This window comes from Tympanuchus pallidicinctus, unplaced genomic scaffold (assembly GCF_026119805.1).
Source record: "Tympanuchus pallidicinctus isolate F22 unplaced genomic scaffold, pur_lepc_1.0 scaffold15, whole genome shotgun sequence".
Lineage (NCBI taxonomy): Eukaryota > Metazoa > Chordata > Aves > Galliformes > Phasianidae > Tympanuchus > Tympanuchus pallidicinctus.
This window is the reverse complement of record NW_026294669.1, coordinates 36,258,474-36,276,684: the sequence shown is the minus strand read 5'-3', so window position 1 is coordinate 36,276,684 and position 18,211 is coordinate 36,258,474. Positions and strand designations below refer to the sequence as shown.

The following is an 18,211-nucleotide window of genomic DNA, read 5'->3' as shown; positions in this document are numbered from 1 at the left end:
TGCTGTGCCCTGGTGAGGCCACGTTTAGAAGGCTGTGTCCAGGTCTGGGCTCCCCAGTTCAAGGCAGACAGGGAACAGCTGGAGAGAATCCAGGGGTGGGCCACAAAGATGGTCGGGGTTTGGAGCACCTGCATGAGGACAGGCTGTGGGAGCTGGGGCTGTGCATCCTGGAGAAGGAAATACCGAGGGGATCTTCGTAAACATCAGGAGGGGGATGGGGGATGAGGATCAGGATGGCAAGAGGATGGAGCCAAGCTCCTTCAGGGTTTGCTGTGTAGGTCTAGCTCTGCGGTCCCGGATGAGGAGGCAGCCCACCTGCACTCAGCCGGGGCTGTGGCAAAAGTGGCGACGAAGGTGGGATTCGAACCCACGCGTGCAGAGCACAATGGATTAGCAGTCCATCGCCTTAACCACTCGGCCACCTCGTCCTGCCCTGAGCAGCGTTACCCCGACCCCTCCCGCCGCCCTCCGCCCCGCCCGCTCGCCCCGCCCGCTCCCAGCAGGGGGCGCAGTTCCCCCCCGGCGCACGGCGGCGCGCTGCAGGTCCCGAGAAGAGGCGTGCTGCCACAGCCCTCTTAGCGCAGCCGGCAGCGCGTCAGTCTCATAATCTGAAGGTCCTGAGTTCGAGCCTCAGAGAGGGCAGAGCGTTTCTGTTTTTATCGTTTAGAATTGCCGTTTTGTTTGTTTGTGCGACTGTTCGTTTTGTTGCATCTCACAGCTCCGCTCCTGGGCTCTGCATGTGGAGTCCAGCGGGGAGCCGGTCCAACCAAAACCAACACCGAGCTCCGCATGGGGCCGCCCTGCCGGCGGTCACGCGCTGCTGCAAAACGGCACGCCTCGCGGCACGGCGCATCCCCCGGCCCCCGGCACGGAGCTAAAACAGTGCCCTCTCTGAGGCTCGAACTCAGGACCTTCAGATTATGAGACTGACGCGCTGCCGGCTGCGCTAAGAGGGCTGCGTTGCCCCACTCTTCGCGAGGCCTGTAACAGCCCGGCGCGGCGAGCGGGCGGCGCTCGGGGCGCGCGGCAGGGAGGGGCCGGGGCGGGGCGGGCGGCGCGGGCAGGATGAGGTGGCCGAGTGGTTAAGGCGATGGACTGCTAATCCATTGTGCTCTGCACGCGTGGGTTCGAATCCCACCCTCATCGTCGCTTTTGCCGTCGCGGAGGCCTGGAGCCAGACAGCACGGTGCCAGGCCCCGTGGTGCCCGAGCAGCCTCGAGCCGAGCCCTCGGCACCAGAATTTACCTCTCACCTATGGCGAATCCCAGCTATCCGTGGGCCTGTGCTCCCAAGGAAGGTAACCGAGATTCTGCAGGGCCCTCCTGCTATTCTCACCACGCGGGCAGGTGTAGGAGGACAGCTTGGGGCGGTGCAGCCGTGCCAGGCACTGGGGCACGCCGACACCAGCAGCGTCAGCTTCAAGGCTCAGCCTTCTGCATGGCAGCCAGCCTGGGATCCCCACTGGCACCCAAACCCAGCTCTCTTCCTCATGGGTGGAGCTGCCCGGGGGCTGAGGAAGGATGACACGGTGCTGAACAGGGTTCAGCTGCACTGTTTCCATGGGGAGGACCTCTTCAGCAGCCACACAGCCGAGCCTCTGAGCACCTGATGGCTCCACCCATCCCCATGGACAACCATCTCCACAATGCCCCAGTACCATCGGGCTGTGTCCTTCTGCAGCTCTGGCCCATGCTGACTGCTCTCTGTTTCTTCCTAAGCAGTGCATCTGGACAGAGGTCCTCCAGTGTTCCCAACCAGAGGGCATCAGGAGGGCTCTGCACTGCAGGCCCGGGTGCTCCAGCATAGGCTGCTGCACGATGAAGTGGCTGCCAACAGCACATGCTTCTCCTGCTCCAGCAGGCAGATGCTGGAGGAACTGTGCTCTGCCTGGGGCCCGTGGGGCAGCTGAAGCTCCTGGTGCCTTAGGGAACTGTGTGGCACCCAGAAACAGCAGGAGTCTGTGCAGTGCTGGAAAGGAATGACATGGCCCTGAGTGATCGGCGCTTCTGCTGCCAGTGAAACCCATGAACTGCATGCAGCTCCCTTTCTACCCCTGCCCAGACTTACTGATAAGCCCTAGTGTCTCCATGACACTCTCTGTCTCCCCTTGAAATGAGCTCTGGAGTAAAAAGGCATATTCAGACTTCAGGGGACTGCTTTGTCATTGGGAAGGGGCGCGTCATGGGAGCAGCAAGGTAGAAGAGTAGGAGGACATAGGCAGCAATGAAGTGCCTCTGGTGAGGGTGAAGACCCCAGCCCACATGCCCAAACTCAGGGGCCAGGAAGAAAAGCAGCCACCAGGCCAGGCACCACTGGGAGTTGAACCCAGGATCTCCTGTTTACTAGACAGGCGCTTTAACCAGCTAAGCCATGGTGCCCACATGCTCCTTTTCTAATGGGGTGCTCCCAAGGTTCCCGTGACCCTGCCTTGCTCCTGTCTCCATCCTCCTGCTACTGGGGTCACCAGCAGGACCAGGAGCCAAAATATGGGGTTGAGATCATTGGACCCATCCTGTGTGTCACTTCAAGCAGCAGTGGGGCCTCACTGGGGGGATAACACCTGGAGCTGGGCCCACGAGGAGCTCCGTGCTGGCAGCCAGAGCAGGGCAGTGGTACCCAAAAGGAGGGGCCAACTCCAGGAGTTCAACCTGGGATCTCTTGCACTCAAAAACAAGAAGAATAAAGGTCTCTTATGTAACCTGCTCCATTCCTTAGGGCAATCAGCATGGTCCTTCTGGAAACCAGCACTGAGAACAAAAGGTAGTGCTGCCCACAGCACTTTGATGTCCAAAAGGAAGTAAGATAAGGGGGCCCAGGCATCTGTGTGCCCTGGCTTGTTGATCTCAGGGTATGATTCTTGCTTCAGGTGTGAAATATCCCCCCACCATTTCCTTTTTGCAACCTTGATGACCTGATGATAGGGAGGGAGGTGAGTGTGAGCACTGGGGGTTGTGGCTCTGGGGCTGCTGCAAACATGGGTCTCTCCATGATGACTGTAGGGGCTTCCCTTTCTGCAGCTGGACCCCCAGAACCGGGAAGTTGTAGGTTGCAAACAAGACCACATAGGGCTGTGATGGCCGAGGGGTGAAGGCGTTGGACTTGAAATCCAATAGGGTTTCCCTGCGCAGGTTCGAATCCTGCTCACAGCGATGGATTTTGGCTGATGCTGCTTGGTGGCTGGGGATCAGGGGCACGAGCTTTTCTTTTGGGCAACCACAAACTGGCGGGCACAGACAGGGATGGGATGGGACCCCACTGCCTGACACTAACGCTGCAGATGTCAGGTCTGCTGTAATGGCACTCAGAGCTGTTGGTAGCAATGTGTCACAGGGACAAAAGAGACAAAATGCAGGCTCACAGCACTGCTCAGTGTGTGAGGGGCTTCAGAGGGCTGTGTGGATGGCACAACTGGGTGATGCCAGCACCAAACACGCCCCCATTATACGGCTCCATATGGGGCCATGGTGCATAGCACAAAACTCCTTTGGCTGTGCCTCAGTGGGGGAAGTGTGATTCTAATACCACAGCCCCCATGAGGAGGTTTTCAGAGGAGGGGCAAAAAACAACTACAACAAGAACAACTGGAGACACTGAGGCTTGAACCCAAGGTCTCTTTAATGCAAAGCCAGCACTCTACCACTGAACTGTAATCCTTTGTATGACTGAATTCCCATCCACAGCCTGATGGTCCCATTGCCCCTAAAACTTTGGAGATAGAGCTGCTACAGCTTGTGGCCATGTCCAGGTGTCCCCCCACAGCACAGGCTGCAGAACAAGAGGGATGTGCCTATTCCTGATGACCAGAGCACTCAATGGAGCCTCTCCACTTCCTGTCGCCCATCACAGTCCCATAAATTGTACCTGGTCTAGTGGTGTGATTCTCACTTTTCAGTGAGGGTGATGAGAGGTCCTGGGTTCAACTCCAGGACAAACTCTTCCATTTTAGGCACTCACACAACGCCCGGCTCATGGTGAAGAATGTGGCAAGGAGGGCAGTGCCTGGTGCTGAGGGGAGAGGTGGCATTTTTGGGGTGGCACATCCATGGCGTCAGGGAACTATTGCTGCAGCAGGAACAGGGGTGGCAAAGCAGGGTCTGAGAATGTCTGTCTGGGGAGAACATTCGGACAGAGAAGAGGGAGCAGCGGGCAAGGTGGGTAAAACTGCGGAGGGGGGAGGGGGGGGTGAGGAGAGCTTCCCAAAGACCCCTTCTACGCCCATCAGCAGGGTATGCAGCTCAGTGAGGAAGCCCTGGAGGTTCTGGGCAGACAGGATGAGACGAGCATCTCAAGTCCTGCCTGGATACACGGAGAGCTGCGCAGGGGATGCCGCCGCCATTACCTGAGCAGAGGAGCGATCCCAGCACTGCAGCTGCCTTGGCTTTTCAGCAGTGCGCGGTCCGGTGAAGGAGGAACACGGTCGGTGTCGTCCAAAAAAAAAAAGGAGGGCTCGTCCGGGATTTGAACCCGGGACCTCTCGCACCCTAAGCGAGAATCATACCCCTAGACCAACGAGCCGCGGCGTCCGCAGGTCGGTGCTGGTCAGTGGGCCGGGCTGCGCAGGGAGCGGCGCTGCTGCTGTGCGGACGGGAGGGGGGGAAAAGCGTCTCGCTGTGAGTGCGACGGAGCGCTGCCAGCCGTCAGCCAGCGCGGCTGTTCCGTCTCTGCCCTTGCTGGATGCAGTCCTGGGCCAGCTGCTGTGGGCGCCTGTGCTTGAGTGCTGATACCTGTCAAGAAATTCCAGGCTTTCAGCAACTGGTTGGAACACCTCCGCAGAACTGTTCTCTTGGGAAGGGTTTTGCTTCTAGATAAGGACAACCTAAAAAGCACGGACTCAGCATTCCACCAGCTTTGAGGAGGAGGTAAACTGTGCCCCACTAGGGTTGATCATAGGTGCTCTAGCAAGGTTAAAAACTTAGTCAACAGCCATTTTTTTTTTTGTATAAAGCTTTCTGACCACATATGGGACCTGGCTTTTGTAACAAGCATTCTTTTGCGTGGAGACAACCAACAAACTCCTTTCCGGAAGCCCCCAGAACACGAGTAGTGCCAGATTTTAATACGTACAGTGCTTCTAGGCGGGCACTTTGTAGAAATGACGTGAATATTCACATGTTAAAATGCATAACATCAGTGTGCTTTTCAGGTAGTGGGTGTGCATGCTGGGAGGAATGATCCCCCGTGCAGCCAGTGCTGCAATAAAGCAATGCCAGCTTTCTAACCTGCCATTCAGTTAGGTGAGTTTTATTCCTGGATTTCATAGAATCATAGAATGAACTGGGTTGAGAAGGGCCACAATCATCATCTAGTTTCAACCCCTCTGCTACGTGCAGAGTCTGAGTGGCACTGGGACCAGATGGCCTCCAGAGGTCCCTCCACTATCAACAGTTTGGTGACTCTGTGCCTGGCAGTGTGGAGAAACCCAGGTAAGTAAAAGAACTTGGCTTTGAGGGATGTCCCTAGGAGGAAGAAGAGGGGAAGGCCCATGGGGCAGAATGGAAGATGTGTGACAGAATGGAAGATGTGGGCAGGGGGTCAACAACAGGTGGCAACGTATTCCCCCCAGCCGTAGACCAGGGATATTATCCATCATTGTGAGCTGCAGTCAAACCTGTGCAGGAAAACCCTACCTCATGCTGTGTCCAGCGCCCATCGTCCACAGCAGCCCAGCCCACTTTAGGGGGAACTCTTTGCTCACACATCTGGCATATCCGCCTTTGTGGGTATTTCCAGGCAGCCCCAGCTGCCCCATGGTCCGCATTCTGGCTGAGAATGTCAGGTGTAACCCCACACAGCCCTACGCCCTACATCCTATCTGCACGGCTGCAAGGCGTGAGCCCAGCGGTGCCAGTGGAAGTGCTGCCCAAGGACATGAACAAATGTCACAGGGCTGTAGGAGCCAGGCTACCGCACACTGCGACTCCTTGGTCTGGGGACATGGTTCTCACTAAGGGTAAAAGAGGTCCTGGGTTCATCTCCCACACCCTATATTTAAATGCCACCATCAGGCTCTCTCTAAGTGAACAAAACCAGCCAAAGTCATTTTTGGCAGCAGTGAAAATAGGCCACATCCATGATCATGTGGACAGCCAGGAGGCTGAGTAGCAAGCTTACATGCCTGGACTTCAGGAGAGCAGACATCTAGCTCATCAGATCTGCTTCTTAGAGTCTGCTGAGATAAAGCACTCTGGGGAAGAAAAACCCATGAAATCTGATAAATATTCAAGATATTCTATGATTCTTAGATTTTAGTGAAGGGTTTGATACTGTTTCTCACAGTACTCATGTGGAGACACACGCAAATCATGTCTTGGACGTGTGTACCGGGCACTGAGGGAGGAACTGGCTGGATGGCCGTGATCAAAGAACCACAGTGAATGGAGTTGAACTCAGCTAACAGCTGGTCACCTGGGACGTTTCCCAGAGCTCAGTACTGGGGCCAGTTTTGTTTAATATTTTCACTAGTGATTTGGATGATGGGATCAAGTGCAGCCTCAGTAAGTTTACAGGTGATACCAAGAGAGGTGATCCGTGTGAGAGCATGCACGTGGATGCACAGGAGAGGGTAGGGTTAAACACTCACAGACAGGAGACCCTCCTGCTGAGTTATTAGGTTCAGAGAGAACTCCCTGCACCACAGAAGTAGGGAGCGCAGCTGTACCTGGATCTGCTTCTCACCCCACACTTGGTCAGTCATGTATGTTTTAGGGATCATTACTTCCCAGTCAACCTAAGATACAATCTTAGCAAAGCCAACAAGGCTTAAAACAAACTACTGGCCACCTGGCGAGGATCAGTATTGGTAGGGCATCTTGGCATTGCAGTGCAAGGGATTGGATCTCTGCACGGAACAAACCTCAAGAGACATCCTTACTTGAGGGCAGTCCCAAGTGCAACTTGCTGCCCTGATGGAGAGCACCAGAGCCTGATGGGACAAGGAGGGGAGTGGTTTTAATCTGAGACAGGGGAGGTTTAGGTTGGATATGAGGAGGAAGTTTTTCAGCCAGAGGGTGGTGAGGCACTGGCACAGGTTGCCCAAGGAGGCTGTGGATGCCCCATCCCTGCGGGCATTCAAGGCCAGGCTGGATGTGGCTCTGGGCAGCCTGGGCTGCTGGTTGGTGACCTGCACACAGCAGGGGGTTGGAGCTGGATGAGCACTGTGCTCCTTTGCAACCCAGGCCATCCTATGGGCTGCTCACTCTTTATGGGTGTAGGATCGATTGACAGTGATACTTTTGAGGTGCCTGCTCGATTGGCCTTCAGCTGTTGAACCAGGTGTCTGCTGTCCGTTTCATCAGGTCCCCAGAGTGAGGCAGATTATTGCTCGTTAATCTGTTTTAGCAAAAGTACTCTTGCTCATTGCCTTCCCGTGTACAAGGCCTTATTTACAAGGCTGCTGTGGACTAGGAAGCAGGGGGAGTGAGGAGGAGGAGGAAAGGAGAGCACACTTTCACACTTGCATCAGAAGTAGAGCAACCAAGAGCATTAGGGAAGGGATTGTTCCTCTGTACACATTACCAATGAGACCACACCTGGCATACTGCGCTCTGTTTTGGCTTCTTGGTACAAGGAGGATGCTGAGTCGTGGGAATGGATTTGGAAAAGAGCAACAAAACTGGTGAGGAGACAAGAAGACATGATATGAGGAGCAGCTGAGGAAAGTGAGGTTGTTTAAAGTGGAGAAAAGGAGGCTGAGGGGAGAAATCATTACTGTCTACAGCTACCTGAAGGGAGGTTGCAATGAGGAGGGTGTCAGGCTCTTTCCTCTTATGCCAAGCCATAGATGGCAAGGAAGCAGACTCACGTTGTTGCAGGGGAGGTTCGGATTGGACATCAGGAAGGATTTTTTATAGTTCTGGTGGACAGAACATGGAACAGACGGCACAGGAAAGAGCTGACATCCCCATCCTTGGATGTATCCTGAAGGCGTGGGACAGTCTTCAGGATAGACAGTGGAGAGACTATCCAGGAGAGTGCAGCTTTGTGGGAGTGGTTGCAGTGCAGGTATAGAAAGGAATTGATCCCTAAGAGCTCCCTGTGGCAAATGGCCATGAAGGAAACCCTGCGTGCATGGGTCTCAACAGGGGGAGCTGCTGGCAGGAAAGCATCAGCTGAGAAAGAGGGCTGAAGAAAATTTGCCTAAAACCAGAACTCCATTAGCAGCAGCAGCAGCAGCAGCATTGTCATCATCATTATTGTCCTCATCATCGTTATCATCATCATCATCATCGTCATCATCATCATCATCATCATCACCCAGGGGATGTAGCTCAGCGGTAGAGCGCCTGCTTTGCATGCAGGAGGCCCTGGGTTCAACCCCCAGCATCTCCACACTTTTGCTGCCTCTGACCAAAACCCCTCCCTCACCTTTCCTCGCTCACCTCCACAGACCCTCTCCCCTTGCAGCTCTCTTTCTCCCTGTCATCCCTGCAGATCACCTGCTGCTTTCCTGCACTGTTGTCTCTGTTTTTATGAAGCACAGAATGGATGACACAGGGCGCTGCTGGCCTGCCAGCTTCACCATTGTGATGCAGAAGATCATGGAACCTCCAAGCACCAAGGAACAGGTAAGGAAGAGAAGTTTCTGAGAGAAGTGTTGGGCTGTCCTAACCAGCATTTCACCAACCAAGGGCTTGTCTGCCTTCTGTGTTACTGTGTTTCTGTGTCAGCGGACATCTAAGAATCACTGATGTAATTTATCTGGATCATATTAAGGCTTTGGACTTTCTTCTCTTCGAACTGGAAAAATATGGATTTGACAGGTAGAGTATTTGGTGGATGAGGAACTGACTTCAAGTTCACACCCAGATTCTGTTGGCCAATGGCTCAAAATCCAGGAGATCAGTGACAAGCAGTGTCCCTCTGGAGTCACTACTGCTAATATTTTAATATTTTCATCAGTCGGATTGAGTGCATCCTCAGCAAGTTTGTGGATGACACCAGGCTGTGTGGTACTTTTGACAGGATGCCATCCTGAGGGACCTAGAGGGGCTCAAGCAGTGAGCCCAGGAGAACCTCATGAGGTTCAGCAAAGCCAAACGGGGGTCTTCGGGTGACCTGAGAGTGGTCTATCAGTAACTCAGGGGGTCTGTGAGATAGGAGACAGACTCTTTAGTACAGTCTGCTGCGATAGGATAAGAGGAGACGTTTTAAGCTGAAAGGGGATGTTTAGACTGGATATAAGGGAAAAAAAAGATGATGAGGGTTGTAATGAGGGTAGCACAGGAACAGGTTGTTCGGGGAGGTGGTGGATGCCCCTTCCTTGGAGACATTTAAGGTCAGGCTGGACTGGGCTGTGAGAAACCTGACTGTGCTGAAAATGTCTCTCTTCATTGAAGGGGAATGGGACTGGATGGTGTTTAAAGGTCTTCTCCAAATCAGTAGATTCTGCGATTCTATGATCAGATCTTCCTACACAAGCAGTGGATGTATGGAAAAGAAATATGTCTTTACTGTGCACTGCAGCTTATTGCCCAGAGTGGCTGTGCCACCTCCTTCCTTGGAGACCTTCAAAAGGTGTCTGGATGCAATCCTGGGCCAACTGCTGCGGGTGTCTGTGCTTGTGCAGGGCAGGGGCCAGATGGCCTCCAGAAGTCCCTCCAGTGACAACGATTTGGTGGGGGTGCAGAGGAACTCTGTGAAATCCAGGTGAGAGGGGAAAATGGGTGCCCTGGGGCACCTCATGGAGGAAAAAGGGTCCTCTGGTGAGCAGTAGCAGTGGTGAGCACAGTAATGGGCGGAGAGATGCTCACGAGGAGGAAAGAGGAGGAAATCCCAGAGCGTAGTGTGGGCAGTGTAGGGTACTGTGCCTGAAAAGCTGCGGGGCAGGGGATGGAGGTGGCAAGGGCTCAGCACCCTGGATCATTGGTCCAGCAGAATGACTCCTGCTTTGGGGTCAGAAGGCCCCCTCTAACCCAAACCCTCCACAATTCCCACCTCCAGGCAGGGGGTAAAATCCATCGCTGTGAGCAGGATTCGAACCTGCGCAGGGAAACCCTATTGGATTTCGAGTCCAACGCCTTCACCTCTCGGCCATCACAGCATCCCTGCCCTATGCTCAGGGCACAGCCATCCCTGTGGGGCAGCCCCAGCACCCCACAGCTCATTCCGTGGGGTTGTGCATAGCAGAGTGCCTGCTTTGCGTGCAGTTCCACCTCCAGCATCTCCACCCTTTTCCTCCCCAAGACACTCCAGTCTCTCAGCTGCCCACAACAGCGTGGGGCTGCTTGAGAACACGGCTTGCCTTGGGCTGTTCCTGGCTCCTCTGCTGCGGTGAAGAAGCCAGAAAACATCCCCATCTGCACTAGTGAAGACAAACACCGTGAAGCACAAGAGATGAGGCTCCAAAAAGGCTCTGCAGTGGGGCTCGTTGGTCTAGGGGTATGATTCTCGCTTCGGGTGCGAGAGGTCCCGGGTTCAACTCCCGGACGAGCCCTTCTCTTTTCAACATTCCTGCCCTGCCCCCACACCATGCTCACATCTGGAGCGGGCTCTGTGGAGTGGTGATGCTACACCACTTCCCTCATGCTGTGCAGCCTCCCGCACCGCTGGCTGCTCCCCAACACGGCCATCACCTCTGCGCCCACCATCCTGAAAAAGAAACACACAGGATGTGGTTGTTTTTTAGGGGGGGGGGGGGGGGGGGGGGGGGGGGGGGGCTGAGCTTTGCAGGAAGTCTCCTCAGTTCCCACCCAATTTTTCTGCCCCTGCCCACAGCTCCCCCATTCTGCCCCACGGGCTCTCCCCAAAATCACATCCTCTGGGAACCCACCCCAACCTCCCCCCTGTTGCTGATGGAGCCCCACTCCCAGGCCTGGCGCCGAATCGGGCAGCAGCAGGCAACGGGATGGCCCTGGTCTGCAGGGAGGGCTGTGCCCCACCAGGCACTGTGTGCGGCAGGGGGGCACCCAAAAGGAGGGCTCGTCCGGGATTTGAACCCGGGACCTCTCGCACCCAAAGCGAGAATCATACCCCTAGACCAACGAGCCTGCATGTAAAGCCCTTTCCATCACTGCTCCTGTGCCCCATTAAGATTTGGACTGATTCTCTGTCCCTATTTTTGTTACTGGGTCTTCTACCAGCTGCTGCCTTTTCTGTGCACCCTCGTCCTCATTTATCCTGAAGGAAACATTGAGGATATCTATCTCCAGTTTTCCTGTGGGCTCCGATGCTGGTAGGATCACCATCCAGTGTAAGCCTGGGCAGGAGCCACCAGCCCTGGGGGGATTTCTTCCTGCCAAATGCTTTTTCTGCCGGAATGGCATAGTGCCTTGTTTCATCCTGAGTATTTCAGCCTTCCTCCTGGATGCCCAGAGCAGTGCTTGGCTGCCTTTCTCTCATCTGACTTGAGATAAGTTTGGCAGGTGTGAACAATGCAGCACCTGCTTGCCAGCTGCTTTCCCCCTTGGCTGAGGCACAGCACACTGGGGTAGGGGTCTGGGGCTCAGGGTGCATGAGGACAGGGTGTCATGGGGCTGCCCTTGGGATGAGGGGACCAGCACCATGGGCGGGTTGGAACCATGGTTCAGCTGATTGAAGAGCCTCTCTACTAAACAGCAGATCCCGGATTTGACCCCCAGTGGTGCCTGGCCTGTGGGCTGATTTTCTTCCTAGCCCCTGGCTGGGGACTCTGCCCGAGGCTGGGATGCCCTATAGCCAGCAGCTGGGTGAGCACAGGACACTGGGGAGACAGTCTCTGAGGTCTGCCCTGCATATGGGAAGAAGGATGATTTCCTTCTGTTCCATACTCCTGGGAAGCTTAAATTGAAGAGTTGGTACAAAAGCTGTCTCAAAATCCAGAATATTTGGGAAATTAAGAGGTACATTTTGCAGACTAGGTTTCTCCTGCCATCTTCCGCTTTGATTTACAGGCATACATGGTACAGAATCACGCAGGAAAATCCATCTGGTTGTAGCCCGGGATGGGAGAAGGGCAATAGGTTGTGGAAACCTACAACTATAAGAAAAAAAAAAAAAAACCAACCAACCAAACAAAAAAAACTAACACATCATAAAGCCTTATTTTTGGCAAAAATAAATGTAGTGGTTCTGCCCACTCTACCCTTTATCACTCTTTGAACTGGGACCGAGAGGAGAGGGACAGAAGAACCACAAACCTCTTGCCGTGCTGTTGAAGGGCAGGAGCACAGCTCGGTCCCACAGCCCAGCTCTCTGGGAGGAGCTGAGGAACGAGTGCTGTGCTGGTAAAACGATGTGCTGGTAAAACGATGTGCTGGTAAAACGATGTGCTGGTAGCTGTGCCAAAAACGAAAAAAATGCCCCAAACTGCATCAAGGCAGGGGACGAGGTGGCCGAGTGGTGAAGGTGATGGACTGCTAATCCATTGTGCTCTGCACGCGTGGGTTCGAATCCCACCCTCGTCGGTTGCCTGGATCCCATAAGGGCTCTTTCTGGGGCCTTCTGGGGCAGCCTGGACAAGAGCTGAGGCTGCATTTTGGTAGCCCTCCGTGGGGCAACAGCAGGTGACTGTGCCATGCAGCCCCGCTCCACCTGCACATCCTCGCCGCCTGTCCCTGGCAACCAGTGCATCAGTGCTTCACTGCAGCCAGGGAAGCATGTTGTGCCAGCCTTGTAGCTGCCTTTTCTACTCCGTGTGCCTCTTTCTGTTGATGAGAACGTGGCAAAGATACGCTGCGTTTGGGGGGGTGCCCACGCTGCAGCCCCTCATCAGCTTTTGGGCTCTCCCTGGGGCTGCATTTCCTCCCTCAGCCTGGTGAGATGCCTTGGAGCCATCAGGAACAGGCTTCCTCTGCCCTTGCATTCGGTGATGAGGCCTCCTGCAGAAACGTGCCGGCCACGGTGATGCCACAGAGCCCCGGTTCACCTGGGGACCCAGCGATTGCGGAGTCAGTGAAACTGGATCTCCTGCAGCCCCAAGGCTTTGGGCGGGCTGTGCTCCCAGGGCTCCCCTAAAGTCTTTGCACGTGTCCTTGTGCAGAGGCCTGTGTCCTCGCTGCTCCATAGGGCTCCCGCGGCAGCCTGCAGTGGGATGGCAGAGGCCGGCATTCCCTGGCCAAAGCCAAGCACAGGTCCCTATCCACCAGCTCTGTAGGGAACTTCTGTGAACTCCAGCAATTTCCATGGGAGGGTTTTTTTTTTGACAGGTGAATAAAACCATCCCCAGCATTTCAGGTTGGATATCAGTAAAAACTTCTCAGAAAGTGCGGTGATGCAGTGGCAGAGCTGCCCAGGGAGAGGTGGGATTGCTGTCCCTGGAGGTGTTTCAGAACCGTGGGCATGTGGCACTGAGGGCATAGAGGGGGGGGATCTTAGAGGTCCTTTCCAACCCGAATGATTCCACGATTCTATGATTTCCACCTGTTCATTGAGATTGCCAAGGTGTTTGGGAACAAAGCTACACAGGACTGAAATGGGTGCACATCCCAGATCCATTGCAAAAGTTAAGAAAATGGGCTTGATGTGTTTGGTTGCACAATATTTTATTGGTTTTGTGGTTTCTCCAGAGAAAGTCCTGTCTCTAGCCGAAAGAGCTCACTGCCTGAAAAGAACAGGGGTTAGTGAAACCAGTCCTGTTTTTCTTCTAGACACCCTCACCCCTAGGAAGAGCTCTTTTCCCTATGGATTTTTTTTTGTTTTAATCTCTCTCATTGCAAAAAAAACAAAAAAAAAACAAAAAAAAAAAAACAACTGATTATTTTGACTTCCTGACCATTGTTTTGCCCTTTCCCTTCTCCAAGCAAAGGACTTTAGTCAGTGCAGAGATCTCTTCACACTCACAATCATGCCTTCTTTAAATACCCCTCTGCTTGAACTGCAAACATCCAGCGTGCCCCGATGTTGTGCTGGAACATGATGATGCAGTGTGAGCAGCCTACTCACCCCAGTAACTAAAGTGACTCTGAAAACCCCTACAAGGCACATCTGTAACAGCGATGCTGAAACCCCCCTGGCTCCACACATGCTTACGGCCCGATACTGCCATAATTTATTTTGGGGCAGAAGGTATTTATGCCTCCACATGGGCTCTGCTGGAATGAAATGAGAAGCCTTCTTCCAGCCTCCCCCGGAGCCTGATGGCTCATTCCCCTGCTTGGTACAACGTCAGCGATTCCTTATCCCCAGCATGTAGCTGATTCATGTTTAAATGCAGGTCGGGACTTCTGCGACTCCCTGTCTCTCTAGCAGGTTAGCAGGGTTCACCAGAGCAATCTGGAGTCACACCTATCATTAGAATGTCTTGGCAGTTTTTCTCCATCACAGGAAAGAATAGCCGTGAACTTCTGACTCAGTGCTCCTAGCGTGTCCCAAGAGCAGGTGGGAAAGTCTCTTGGCCTCTGCCATCAGCTCACTGAGCAAAGTTGGCCACTTACGGTCAGTGTCACCTTCAGGGATGGACTCCAGAGTCTTTTTAACGCCCTTCTGTGTATTTGGTTCGTTTGCTTTTAAAATCTGCTCAACTTTCCAAGCTGAATGCATGCCTCATACCTGAGGAATATCAAAATACGAAATAGTCCACGTGGATCCAAACACATAAACTGGATCCAAATGCATAAACACTTGGTCACGCCAGATCAGCTCTGCTACGTTGGGCTTGCACTGAGCCGTGTCTATGTCTATGCCACCCAGATAGCTGGGGAAGGATGAGGGCTGCAGAACTGCAGCACCACACGTTGGATCATCTCCCTCACCACCCCTCACCTCTGCAGCATCCCCCATCTTCCAGTCAGGATCCCGTGACGCTGAGGTAGTGCAGGAGCCTAGCTGTTTGTACTGAACTTGTGCACAGATGTATTTCTCTTAACTGGGGCTTAAGGCCCCAAATTTATGAGCTTACCTCAGGTGAACTTGGGAGCTGAATTCCCCACTGATTTACGGTTGTGCTCAGAAGAAGGTGGGGAGGGAGGGGAGGTGTGCTGGGGATGCACCTGCCCTAAATTCAGCTGAAGTACTCTCCTGTCTCATAGCATCCAACCTAAAATGTACTTTGGCCCTGGGAGGTAAGATAATTACTGCCTGTAGCTGGAATCATTTCAATCTTACTCAGTACTAAATGGAAGCAAAACATGACAGATGAAAGATGAAACTTTTTAATCAGCTGGGGGAGCTTTCCAGGAGAAAACTGCTGGTTACTGGGAAGTTTCATGTGGAAGGAATGCGCCAGCTCCCCTGGGGGTCGGGGCACCCTATATAACACCAGGTGCTGCTGGGCCCTGCCACCTGCTTCCCAGCTGCTGCATCCTCTGCTGCCCAGGTAAGTTGAGATGCTCCATTCCTTCCTCTGACAGAGCTTCTGTCGGCACTGATGTGCGCTGCCTGGTCCTCAGAGAGGGGTCGAGGTTTGTTGTCTGCCTCCCACCTGCGGAGGCCTCGGGGGAGGGATTCTTCTTGCCATCACATGAGGGTGCAAGGGGATGAGGAATGCAAGGTGAATTGGGTATGTGCCACAGGGATCTGTAGCTACCTAGCCAGGCACGTCCGGCATGGATTTTTTTGCTAAAAAAGAATATAAAGAGCAAAAAGAATAGCACATTCCCTGGTTACAGAGATCAGTGCCCCCCTGTTGAAGGGAGGACAGCAGAGATGCCTTTAATTTTAGCCTGTGCTAAATCCAGCTCACTCGTGTTGCGTTAAGTGTTTTTTACAGCAACAGGAAGCATTCCAGTGAGCACTCTGCTTGCTGAAGGAGCGCTGTCACCTCTCCAGCTCTGCCTCCCAGGGCAGGTCATTCAAATGAAATCAAATTATCCCTACCTCTGGCTGCCAGAGCCACCAAGTTAGAGCTCAGCAGGGAAAGGATGGCATCTGCCCTGCGCTTACGCCCTCCTCTGCCTTCCAGGTGCCTGTTCTCGCCACGCGATGTCCTGCTACGACCTGTGCCTGCCCGCCTCCTGCAGCCCCAGGCCACTGGCCACCAGCTGCAATGAGCCCTGCTACCGGCGCTGCTGGGACTCCACCACCGTCATCCAGCCCCCCACCGTGGTGGTGACCTTGCCTGGGCCCATCCTCAGCTCCTACCCGCAGAGCACCACGGTGGGGTCCACAGCGTCGGCAGCAGTTGGCAGCTACCTCCGGTGCTGTGGGGTGCCAGTGGCCTCCGGTGGCACACGGGGGCTGGGGAAAGGGGCCTTGCTGTGCCTCAGGGGTGGGCTGTAAGGTGTCCCCGTCGGCCAACGCGTCCCACTGAGGCGAGCAAGGAAGGAAAAACGAAGCACGGGAACAAGACTGGGGAAGAGGACTAAGGAAGTTCCCACGTGTTTCCAAGCCATTGGGGGCACCTGCAACTCTCCCAGCAGGAAGGGATCCTCGGGTACTTTTCGTTCAAGATCGCGCCTCTGTAGACCTTTCTCTAGCTATGCCTTACTGTATGCTTCCATGTAAGTGTGACACCCTGTGGTGTTACTCAGCATTTACTATTAGCTTATAGCTGGCTGCAGACAGAAGATGGTGCCAAGAGCTGCAGAGGCAGCAGGGGCAGAGGAACACCTCGTAGGGGTCGTTTTGTCCTTAAATAGTGTTTGTCCATTCCTATAGTGAGCATTAGAAATGCACTTCTCATACTTTCAACTGGTTTATTCTATTTCTTTTTCTCATTAAAGACATGCTACATCATAGCCTGAGTCTTCGTGTTCATTTTGCCTCTGGTCTGAAGTGGTGACGTGCTTTGGTCGCAACTTATTGCTGTGTGGGTGTTGTTTTTTCGGTCTGAAATGGGAATTTCTGGTGCTAGTGCCACACTGTGCTGATGTGAGCACGTGGCTTGCTGTGTCCAGCCCAAAGGAAAACTTTTGCAGACCTTTATTTCTACCCTACAGCAAATACCAGCTTAGGGAAACATGCAACAGCCTCACTGCCTTTTCCCACAAGACTGTGGCAACATCAAGGTTTGCTGCTTCAAAATGGTATTTTGCCTGTTTTTGCAGTGAGTTTTTGGTTTGATGGAGGGTAAAGAGACATAAGTTGCCTTCTTGGGAGGCGCTTCTCCAAATGGTCACCCTTTGTCCAATTTTGCCCAGAGAGCTGGGGTCACCACCTCTAGAGGTGTTCCACAGCTGCAGAGATGTGGCACCAAGGGACGTGGTCAGCAGGCATGATGGGGTGGGTTGATGGTTGGACTTGGTGATCTCAGAGGTCTTTCCCAACCTTAACGACCACACAAGTCTATGACTACAGCTACCTGGGGCAGCTGTAGTATAATCAGGGAATGGAGAGATCAGCACATGCCAGACCACTCCTCTTGGATCCTTGCTTTCTGTTGCTGAACAGAGTAATGTAAAACCACATACAACATTAGAGAAAGGCCCTAATGCTATCGTACTGGCTGCTGACACACTTGGAGCTGGATAACAGCTGTGATTTCTGTGCAACAAGAACATTTCTGTCATTTCCAGTCTTCCTTTCTGCTTTCGATGATGGCAGAGGCAGGAAGCATCTGTATCTCCATGAAAAAATCACTTAAAACAACCCGTTTTATTAAAAATATATTCAAAATGAATACAAAATCTCTCTTTCCATATGTTTCAGGGGACTTCCTCAGACCTAATGAGAATATCTCTATTTCTGGCCATAGCTACAGCACGAGCTCCTCCCTGAGCTATTCCCAAAAATAAGGGCCTGCAGATTTAGACTGAAGTCATTAGATGAAGAAGAATAACTATTTTACAGGGAGAGGAGGTAGGCACTGAGTAAGCCTCTTTGTAAGATGCCACGGAACATCAAGCAGAACATTTTCAGCTAATGAAATGAGGAATAAGAGTGCAACTAAGTCCTCCATAGACTTTGTATAAATCTTTCAGTCTTTATACATTTTGGTGGTGTGAAAATCTACACAGAGCTTATGAGTGTTTAGAATGAGGTATTATGCTGGGCTTGGAAGCAAGTTGGTCTTACCAAGCTCAACTGGTTCTACTGCTCAGATCTTCATAGAAGTGCTCCTAATTTGGAAACACCCTGCATGGCACTTGCTAGGCAATTAGAGCTCTGGGAACAAAGAGGTGTGGGTTCCCATCCATGTTCCAAGGACTACTGAGGTATTTTTAGACCAACTGCAGACATTGTTCCATAGAGAGGGAATGCAAAATTGTCTCGAGTGCCGCAAAGAGGAAAAGCAGTGAATTAGTAGCAAGAGCATCATTAGAAAGTTATAGGCATCTGAGGCTGGTACATCTGCTTTCCCACAGCCTGCTGCATAGGACAGTGCAGGATGGAGCAGGGGAAAAGAGTAATGACATTTTGA

The 18,211-nt window shown here is 53.2% G+C and overlaps 1 protein-coding gene and 12 non-coding genes across 14 annotated transcripts; 7 read left to right on the top strand and 6 right to left on the bottom strand.

The window, feature by feature from the left end:
* Positions 1-346: 346 nt before the first annotated feature.
* Positions 347-428, bottom strand: TRNAS-GCU (transfer RNA serine (anticodon GCU)). The gene has a single exon. It is a non-coding gene; the product is annotated as a tRNA-Ser (tRNA).
* A 141-nt stretch (positions 429-569) lies between these two features.
* Positions 570-642, top strand: TRNAM-CAU (transfer RNA methionine (anticodon CAU)). Its single transcript has one exon. It is a non-coding gene; the product is annotated as a tRNA-Met (tRNA).
* Positions 643-883: 241 nt separating this feature from the next.
* TRNAM-CAU (transfer RNA methionine (anticodon CAU)) lies at positions 884-956 on the bottom strand. The gene has a single exon. It is a non-coding gene; the product is annotated as a tRNA-Met (tRNA).
* A 108-nt stretch (positions 957-1,064) lies between these two features.
* TRNAS-GCU (transfer RNA serine (anticodon GCU)) lies at positions 1,065-1,146 on the top strand. The gene has a single exon. It is a non-coding gene; the product is annotated as a tRNA-Ser (tRNA).
* Positions 1,147-2,304: 1,158 nt separating this feature from the next.
* Positions 2,305-2,378, bottom strand: TRNAT-AGU (transfer RNA threonine (anticodon AGU)). The gene has a single exon. It is a non-coding gene; the product is annotated as a tRNA-Thr (tRNA).
* A 689-nt stretch (positions 2,379-3,067) lies between these two features.
* On the top strand, positions 3,068-3,149 carry TRNAS-UGA (transfer RNA serine (anticodon UGA)). The gene has a single exon. It is a non-coding gene; the product is annotated as a tRNA-Ser (tRNA).
* Positions 3,150-4,443: 1,294 nt separating this feature from the next.
* TRNAP-AGG (transfer RNA proline (anticodon AGG)) lies at positions 4,444-4,515 on the bottom strand. Its single transcript has one exon. It is a non-coding gene; the product is annotated as a tRNA-Pro (tRNA).
* An 86-nt stretch (positions 4,516-4,601) lies between these two features.
* LOC128076642 (feather beta keratin-like) lies at positions 4,602-16,589 on the top strand. Of its 2 annotated transcripts, XM_052674556.1 has the most exons (4): positions 4,602-4,859; positions 5,144-5,234; positions 5,331-5,423; positions 15,815-16,589. In XM_052674556.1, exons 3-4 carry the CDS (start codon positions 5,354-5,356, stop codon positions 16,129-16,131), a joined length of 387 nt encoding a protein of 128 aa, XP_052530516.1. In that variant the 5' UTR covers positions 4,602-4,859; positions 5,144-5,234; positions 5,331-5,353; the 3' UTR covers positions 16,132-16,589. The 2 variants fall into 2 exon arrangements, with proteins under 2 accessions (XP_052530516.1, XP_052530515.1); XM_052674555.1 differs by having other exon boundaries at positions 5,144-5,423.
* Positions 8,257-8,328, top strand: TRNAA-UGC (transfer RNA alanine (anticodon UGC)). The gene has a single exon. It is a non-coding gene; the product is annotated as a tRNA-Ala (tRNA).
* TRNAS-CGA (transfer RNA serine (anticodon CGA)) lies at positions 9,958-10,039 on the bottom strand. The gene has a single exon. It is a non-coding gene; the product is annotated as a tRNA-Ser (tRNA).
* On the top strand, positions 10,361-10,432 carry TRNAP-CGG (transfer RNA proline (anticodon CGG)). Its single transcript has one exon. It is a non-coding gene; the product is annotated as a tRNA-Pro (tRNA).
* TRNAP-UGG (transfer RNA proline (anticodon UGG)) lies at positions 10,914-10,985 on the bottom strand. Its single transcript has one exon. It is a non-coding gene; the product is annotated as a tRNA-Pro (tRNA).
* TRNAS-GCU (transfer RNA serine (anticodon GCU)) lies at positions 12,299-12,380 on the top strand. Its single transcript has one exon. It is a non-coding gene; the product is annotated as a tRNA-Ser (tRNA).
* Positions 16,590-18,211: the final 1,622 nt, after the last annotated feature.